Here is a 7,913-nt window from a genome sequence, read left to right as displayed (position 1 = left end):
TATGTGAGAAGTCTCCAAAGAATTTATAAAATAGCCTTTAGTTTCAAGAAGAGTTGTTGTTTTTATTCAGTAGTGAGAATGAGCACGGAATGGGAATCTGAAAAAGATCGTATAATGTCTTTCCCTATAGAGGAAAAAAGAAAGTTATATAAATCCGATGATTATATTATTTTGAATAGGGTGGACTCTTGGTGTAAATATTTTGCTGAAAACAAAGGTTTGGAGGCAAAAAATCCCACTGCTGAAGATGTTACGGAATTTCGTAAGATAAAAATAGATACGGAGAAGAATAAGGAACTTGCCGATAAGGTTTCTATTTTTAAAGGCGATATCACTAAGTTGGAGGTAATTTTTATGTATTACGCCAAGAAGCGAGGTCGAGAATACGTTTCCTCTTTAGGCGTCTCGGGTAGTCCTCAATTAAGAGCCTGGTGGCTAGTGGATTCGGATGCATCAGAAGCCGTTCTTTGTAGCGTTTCGCTAGCCCCCGAACTTCCTCCTTTATTGATATTACGTTCAGGTTCTGATGGAGTTCGTCATTTGTTATAAACCACAGCGTGTTAGCGATCGAACGTAAAATTATATTTTGCATTCGTAGTATGTTAAGGCTGGAGTCACATGCACTACCCCACAGTTGTGCGCCATAGGCCCAGGTTGGCAACTTTTAAAATAAACTTTTCTTTCTTTCTTTCTTTTCTGATAAAACGGTTTAACTTTAAGGAAGCATTTGCACCAAATAAAGTATTTTTGAGAAAAACTTGACTTATGTGGTTTTTGAAATGATCGATTCAACTATTTATTGGCAGTTTTCCATAATGGAACCTTGTTTTAATTAATTGTAGGTTGATGCTATTGTAAATGCAGCAAATTCAATTTTAAAAGCTGGAGGGGGAGTCGACGGAGCCATACATAGAGCTGCTGGACCATTGCTACAGGTAAATAAAAATAAATAATTGAGGGGCTGGCGCCATTAATAAATGGGGCTATTCACTCGGCGGACCAAAAAATTACTAAAAGGCCGGCTACATATTGGCGATTCCTTTGGCAAATGTTAATGGGCTGCTGTAATCACTTTTTTGTTTGAATTTTGGTTCCATCACACAAAAAAAATTAAATTGTGGTCATGAACTAAAAATTAGTGTTTTCAATTTTCGAAAAAAGACGACTGTAGTACGGAACCCTTGTTGCTTGAGGCTGACTCGCACTTGGCCGGTTTTATTTAAATACAAATTCTCAAATGCTTGCAGAAAGAATGCAACACCCTAGGTGGATGTCCTACAGGAGAGGCTAGAATCACTGGAGGATACAATTTACCTGCCAAGTGTATGTATTACTATTACAGTTCTTGCAATTCACGAAGGCGAGTGAACTTTACTTGCTGCTACGTCATATACATGGACATTGCGTAAGTGTGCGTGCACGTCGGACTAATCAGTCGCGAGCAAGCAACTTAATAACCGATACAACTTAAACACAAGCATGAGCCACTCGCACTCGTGAAATGCAAGAACTATACCTACAGTTTTAAAAAATATCTTTAGGCATGTGACTTGTGTATTTACGTTTTTCATAATCTCCTGTCAACTCTTTGATTTTCCGAGATAAAAAGTAGCCTATGTGTTGAACCAGGTTGTAATCTATCTCCATTCCAAATTTGAGCCAAATTCGTCCAGTTGTTTTTGCATAAAGGAGTAAAAAACATACACACACACATACAAACTTTCGTCTATATTAAGTGTTAATGATGATGTCTGTAGCATATTTAATTTTATTGGAGGTAATTTTTTTTGAGCAAGTGTGAGATGTCAGTCTATAAGTCCCGCTAATTGCTATTGCGCTGGAACCATGTCTCATTAACATCAAAATGACGTCATTTCACGTATATTTAAGTAAAAATATACAATCAGCTCGAAAGTTCAGTCTAGTGCTGACGTCACTAAAATGGCGGCCCCGCGACCGACTTATCATCATCATCATCATCATCATGATCAACCCATCGCCGGCTCACTACGAACACGGTTCTCCTCTCAGAGTGAGATGGGGTTTCGCCATAGTCTACCACGCTGGCCATGTGCGGATTGGTAGACTTCATACCTTTGCGAACATTATGGAGAACTCTCAGGCATGCAGGTTTCCTCACGATGTTTTCCTTCACCGTTAAAGCAAGTGATATTTAATTACTTAAAACGCACATAACTCTGAAAAGTTAGAGGTGTGTGCCCGGGATCTAACCCCCGACCTCCGATTAGAAGGCGGACGTCCTAACCGCTAGGCTATCATAGCTTACCGACCGACTTATACTTGGGTGTATTTGCACATTGGCCATCTATCTGTCTGTCTTAATAACTTTTGAATTAGTGAACATAATTTCTTCAAAAAATCATTACCCATATTATATAAATGCAAAAGTGTGTTTGTTCGTTGGTTTATTAGTTTGTCCTTCAATCACGTCGCAACGGATCAACGTGATTTTTTGCATGAGTATATTATTAATAATCTTATTTTTTTCAGATGTCATCCACACTGTTGGACCTCAAAACGGGTCAGCACCGAATCTCAAATCATGTTATGAAAAAAGTCTTGCATATGCATCTCAATATAACATAAGATCCATAGCCTTTCCATGCATATCCACAGGAATATATGGGTTCCCTAACCGCCTCGCTGCGCACATCGCTTTATCTACCGCGAGGAAATTCCTAGAAAACAATAGCAAGATGGAAAGAATTATTTTCTGTACTTTTATGCCCATTGATGTGGATATCTACGAGACTTTAATGCAAATGTACTTTCCTATTCATGAACGTAATTACTAATTATAAGGTACAGGTGCTCTATTTCATGTTTGTGTAATGTACACGTACACATTGTTATATACTAAGGCCATTACGAACGTGCGAACGGGGTCATAAATCATTACAGTTCATGCAATTCACGAAGGCGAGTGAACTTTACTTGTGGTTACGTCATATACATGGGCATTGCGTAAATGAGCGTTCATGTCGTACCCATCAGTCGCGAACAAGCACTCGCAAACGCACACATTTACTGTACCTTACTTATACCGATACGACTTAAACACAAGCATAAGCCACTCGCCCTCGTGAAATGCAAGAACTATTTATTATTATTATTATTATTATTTATTATTATTTAATTAGAACGGCCATAAAGCCAATTACACTAATTAAAATACGAGTACAAACTAACATAAACATACTTACAAAAATTAACAACTTAAAATTATAAATTTTAAAAAGCAAAATTATAAATTTATAAACTATACGATCATATCGTTTTAAGAATGTCGCAGAAGTCGTTATCGATAAAGGGATACTTACCGTTTGGACGCAGGTAGTAGACGCAGGTAAAAAGTATGGGCGCTTTTTAGAACCTGTTACAGACTATAGACAAATGCTTTTTTTTTACTGTTACCCAACAACCGAGCATCCGGTTCCAGTTCCATAAGGCCTGTAAGTGCGAGCGAGAGGTTGGATAAAAATGATTTATGACCATTTTATGACCCAGTTCGCACGTTCGTAATGACCTTAGTATAGTATGTATGGCGGTTTTTTTTAATTTTCTAAAACATTTTTATCATGCAGTTAATTAAATTGTTAAAACTATTTACTCGTTTTTGTTTCATTGATTTAATAATAAATATTGCCCAAGCTCCTAATAAGTGGGTACGGTACCTACAGTCCGTAAAAAATGACTCCTGCCATTTTAACTTGTCTTTCATATTTTGGTAGGATTTTAAGATTTTAGTCCTTATTTTAAGGGGTGAACCCACGGTGAACCAATTATTCATCCAAGGGGGTGAACCCATAGAGATAGTATACATTCATCTAAGGGTGAACCCACGAGCGAGACCAATAATTAATCTATGGGTGAACCCTTTGACAGTTGAGCCATAGAGTTAAAATAGAAAAAAATAATGGGAAATTGGTAGAATGATAGAATCTGTGATTATCTTTTATTTCTGGTCGGTGGTGATTATAATTTATATACTCTTTGGCTAAATATTGGTCTGTGTTGGCTAATGCGATGTATCAAAAAGATAACCAATTTTGTATCTAATTAAATCAAATTAAATGCAATTTTCGTTTTAAATCCATGTTGAGCTAATACTTAAATAGTGCATTGCATACGTATATATATTCTTTTAACACTTTCATTCACTCTACGTAACCAGAATAGTGCAAAAAATACCAGTTTTAGGATTGTATATATTAACCAAAAAAGTACTCTGTGCTATTAACTCATAACAAAATTGCCCTTTGTATTGTAGTGGTTGAAATAAAACGAGAATGTCCTGTACAAATGATTTGGAGTGTAATGAAGATCTGGAAAACGTAACTTTAGTGCGAATGGAGGACGTGCAGCCAGATAGAAGTTCTGATGTTTACGTCCGCGATACGTCTCCGTATGTAAACAGTATTATCGACCACGATTATAGCTGCGTATTTAATGACGAAGACTCCAATATAGGGAGTATGGTGTCGATACACTCTGAGGAAGTTGAAGACTTCATTGAGAGTCAGGATGAATGCAAGGTAAATATAAATATATCTATGCCAGCCATAGACTTATGCCAGCCTATAGTACTTGTAGCTAAAGAAAGCTTACTTTTTTAGCAGTCTATGTTAGTTTTTAGGATTTTGTACCTCAAAAGGAAAAAGGAACCCTCATAGGATCACTTTGTTGTCTGTCTGTCAAGAAACCTATAGAGTACTTTCCGTTGACCTAGAATAATGAAATTTGGCAGGCAGGTAGGTTTTGTCTTGTAGCACAATATGTAAAGGGAAAAATCCAAAAACCGTGAATTTGTAGTTACATCACACAAAAATTAAGTAGTGTTATTTCATGAATGATGTTGTTGTGTTTTTAATATAAATAGTAAGCAATGAAAGAAGTGGTTCTTCCTATGCCCTTCCCTGGGATGCAAGCTATCTCTGTGCCTTTAAACAAAATCGGTTTAACACTCAGGGGTGTGGCTCTTCCAATATCAATGGTGTAACCAATAGGTAGCTAAAAGTTAGACAGCCAGACAGCCACACTTTTGCATGTATAATAATACTAGATGATGCCTGCGACTTCGTTTTCGTGGATTTAGGTTTTTTTTAAATCCCATAGAAACTCCAATTTTCCATGTCCTTCCCCGGGATGTAAGCTAACTCTGTTAAACTGTTGGGCTGTGAAAAGCTACCAGACAGACAGACACACTTTCGTATTTATTTTAATATAACTAGATAATGCCCGCGACTTTCGCATTTATAATGTTATAGTATGGATTAATATCGATTTTATAGAAATACTAAAATTACTTTAATTATTTTCAGACGTCCGAATTTGTCGTTTCAAATCCAGACAGTTGGCCAACATTAGAAATATTACCCGGCGGTGTTATAAAACATTCGGAGACATTCTCCAATTCTTCCTTTCACTTACACCAAAACATAGTCAAGGAAAAAGACATGATGTATGCATGTGCTAAGTGCTCACAGAGGTTCAAGTTTCTGTTCAACTTGGTCAAGCATGTCAAGTTGCATGAGATAGAGAGAAAGACGCTTTTATTAAACAAACAGAAAGTAGAAGCAAGTAAGTATCTTTGTTTATACTTCAAGGCACTCTCTGCTTGTATTTTCAGAGTTCCATATCTAAAGAAAAAAACGGCGGCCAAGTGCGAATCAGACTAGAACACCTAGGGTTCCGTACTCGGGTATTTTTTCGACATTTTGCACAATAAATCAAAAACTATTATGCATAAAACCAAATAAAAATCTGTTTTAGAATGTACAGGTAAAGTGATCCTTATATAGTACTAGCTGCCCTGGCGAACTTCGTTCCGCCTAACAGTCGATTCAAATTTTTAAAATTTTAAAAAATTAATTAAATTTTAAAGAATTAGCGAAATCGGTTGCTGGCTGTTCTCGAGATTTGCGATCAGCAACACATTTAGCGATTCATTTTTATATTATATAGATTTCCTTTTGGGGTACGGAACTCCTAAAAAGGAACCTTTCCGTCTTACACTTGACCGGTTTATTTTTTAATATAAATAGGGAGCTAACAAGCAATAGGTCACTTTTTAAGTGATTACCACCACTTATGAACATTTGCAGCACCAGAGGAACTGCTGATGTGTAGGCTTTCAGGAATTTGATCATCCGCCCCTTGAACAGCCCCATGTTGAAATCTAGTGGGAAAACTGACGCAGTAAGTTGTTGCTGCAGTTTGTATGTGCATGGAAAAAAGATCTGGCACAATGTCACTGGTGAGAGTGAAATTGCTTATGGTTCCATTTGTTGCAGAAGCTGCCAAATCTGGAAAACTGAAAAAAAAGAAAAGGGAAAGAAGAAAATATTTAAAATGCAAGCAAATAAAAGATGTAATCGAAAATAAATAGTTTTAAGCACAAATAATTAAGATAATTTGATATGTTCCATTTAGATACGTTCTAGCAAAGGTTTTAAAAATTTATAGAAAACTTGTGATGCCCACGACTTAGGCTGAAATCTATAGAGCGCACTTTGACTTTGCTTAGACTTAAAACAGAGTTATATCTCTCACATAAATCTGTCTCGTTTTAACTCAATCTTAAGTCTGAGCAAAGTCAAAGTGCGCTCTGTAGATCTCAGCCTTAGGATGGATGGATTTAGTGAGAATTGATTAGGGTGTTTATTTTTAATTAGATTTTAATATTGTTTGTATATTTTGAGTTTGGTATTGTTTGAAAGTTTTTTGTGAAAGTAGTTTCAACGTGCATAGAATAAAGGAAACGAATAGATAGAAGTAAGGTTCTAAACATTTCATCTGGTGAAGCCAAGTAGTCTATCTACTTTTTCAGGTTAGTTTTTTTTTTTAAATTTATAGACTAGCGCTTGGCTGCAATGCAAGACCTGGTGGCAAGTGATGATGAGAAGAAATGTATAGTTCTGACTGAATAATGAGGTATATTTAGACATTTCTGTAGTTTTCCTTTAATCTATGTATGTGAGAGACAAAAGGTAGATTTATTAGATGTTGATATATTTTCGTTAAAAAGTTTTAGTTTGTACTGAGTTTAATGGTTATCCACCATAGATTTACTGTTTAGGCGATGATCCAAAGGATTTCTTTTATAGAAGAACATAAAGTACGCCACAGGTCGAGATGGCGATCAGGTTGGGGACCACCTGCACAGCCCCCGCGCTAATCTGGTGCGGGATAGCGCGGGTGACGTGCGGGCGTCCCCCTGCCTAATACCCCCGATTTCAATTCCGAAATAATATGTACAGGATGTTATAAGAACACTAGCAAAAACAAGACAGATGAATACCTACTGATGATTACTGATTAAATGCCACAAAAAAGCGAAAAAAAAATTAAAAATCCTGTATTTTTAAAAAGTTCGCATTGTATTGCAAATAAAACATCTGACTAACGCTGGTAGTCAACGAACGTTGCGTAGTAAGGTGCCGTGGGTTCAATGCCGCGTCGTAGGCGTAGGTTGAGTTTTGCATATACATTGAGGGTTTGAAAAATACTACTTTTTTATTGTTATTTGTTGAAAATAAGAACCACACAGTATAGTACTACCACTTTTATAAGTAGCATCGGGAAAATTCGTTTGTGCAGAAAAGTTGACCAATGAAATACATACCTTATTGCTTGAAGTAAAGACTTTAAACACAAAAACAACAGAGGCTATCTCGTTCCTGATTCGCGCGTACAAAACATGGCGCATAGGCAACATCCAATAGCGGACGGACGCGCGCTATGATTGGCTGAAATATTGTCGCTCCGTTCAAAAATAAGCTTTATGTCAAAAGTACGGTTTACCTTTAAAATCTACTAAAATGGTACTTTTGACTTGACAATTGACACAAAGTTAAAGTGGCGCGTAAAAAGTCATTTTGTACGCATAATAG

The 7,913-nt window shown here is 36.5% G+C and overlaps 2 protein-coding genes across 3 annotated transcripts; both read left to right on the top strand.

The window, feature by feature from the left end:
- The first annotated feature begins 8 nt into the window (after positions 1–8).
- On the top strand, positions 9–3,626 carry LOC117993899 (macro domain-containing protein CT2219-like). The gene is made up of 4 exons (XM_034981775.2): positions 9–345; positions 843–935; positions 1,248–1,323; positions 2,512–3,626. The coding sequence occupies exons 1-4, from the start codon at positions 79–81 to the stop codon at positions 2,814–2,816; spliced, it is 741 nt and encodes a 246-aa protein (XP_034837666.1). The 5' UTR covers positions 9–78; the 3' UTR covers positions 2,817–3,626.
- A 391-nt stretch (positions 3,627–4,017) lies between these two features.
- LOC117993900 (uncharacterized) lies at positions 4,018–7,666 on the top strand. Of its 2 annotated transcripts, XR_011238186.1 has the most exons (4): positions 4,018–4,556; positions 5,343–5,601; positions 6,126–6,219; positions 6,315–7,666. XR_011238186.1 is itself a non-coding variant. In XM_034981776.2 (3 exons), exons 1-3 carry the CDS (start codon positions 4,311–4,313, stop codon positions 6,407–6,409), a joined length of 600 nt encoding a protein of 199 aa, XP_034837667.2. In that variant the 5' UTR covers positions 4,018–4,310; the 3' UTR covers positions 6,410–7,666. The 2 variants fall into 2 exon arrangements, 1 of the variants encoding a protein (XP_034837667.2); XM_034981776.2 differs by lacking the exon at positions 6,126–6,219.
- The last annotated feature ends 247 nt before the right edge of the window (positions 7,667–7,913 follow it).

This window comes from Maniola hyperantus, chromosome 25, assembly GCF_902806685.2.
Source record: "Maniola hyperantus chromosome 25, iAphHyp1.2, whole genome shotgun sequence".
Classification (NCBI taxonomy): Eukaryota; Metazoa; Arthropoda; class Insecta; order Lepidoptera; family Nymphalidae; genus Maniola; species Maniola hyperantus.
Note: the sequence above shows the minus strand (reverse complement) of the source record. Positions and strands in the feature narration are given on the sequence as shown.

What these genes read in the sequence shown, in the direction of transcription:
- LOC117993899 (XM_034981775.2), top strand. Translation starts at nt 79, where the DNA reads ATGAGCACGGAATGGGAATCTGAAAAAGATCGTATAATGTCTTTCCCT. An exon ending in GCGATATCACTAAGTTGGAG is followed by an intron (nt 346 to 842) that starts GTAATTTTTATG and finishes AATTAATTGTAG; the next exon opens with GTTGATGCTATTGTAAATGC. An exon ending in ATACAATTTACCTGCCAAGT is followed by an intron (nt 1,324 to 2,511) that starts GTATGTATTACT and finishes TATTTTTTTCAG; the next exon opens with ATGTCATCCACACTGTTGGA.
- LOC117993900 (XM_034981776.2), top strand. Translation starts at nt 4,311, where the DNA reads ATGTCCTGTACAAATGATTTGGAGTGTAATGAAGATCTGGAAAACGTA. An exon ending in AGAGTCAGGATGAATGCAAG is followed by an intron (nt 4,557 to 5,342) that starts GTAAATATAAAT and finishes AATTATTTTCAG; the next exon opens with ACGTCCGAATTTGTCGTTTC. An exon ending in CAAACAGAAAGTAGAAGCAA is followed by an intron (nt 5,602 to 6,314) that starts GTAAGTATCTTT and finishes CATTTGTTGCAG; the next exon opens with AAGCTGCCAAATCTGGAAAA.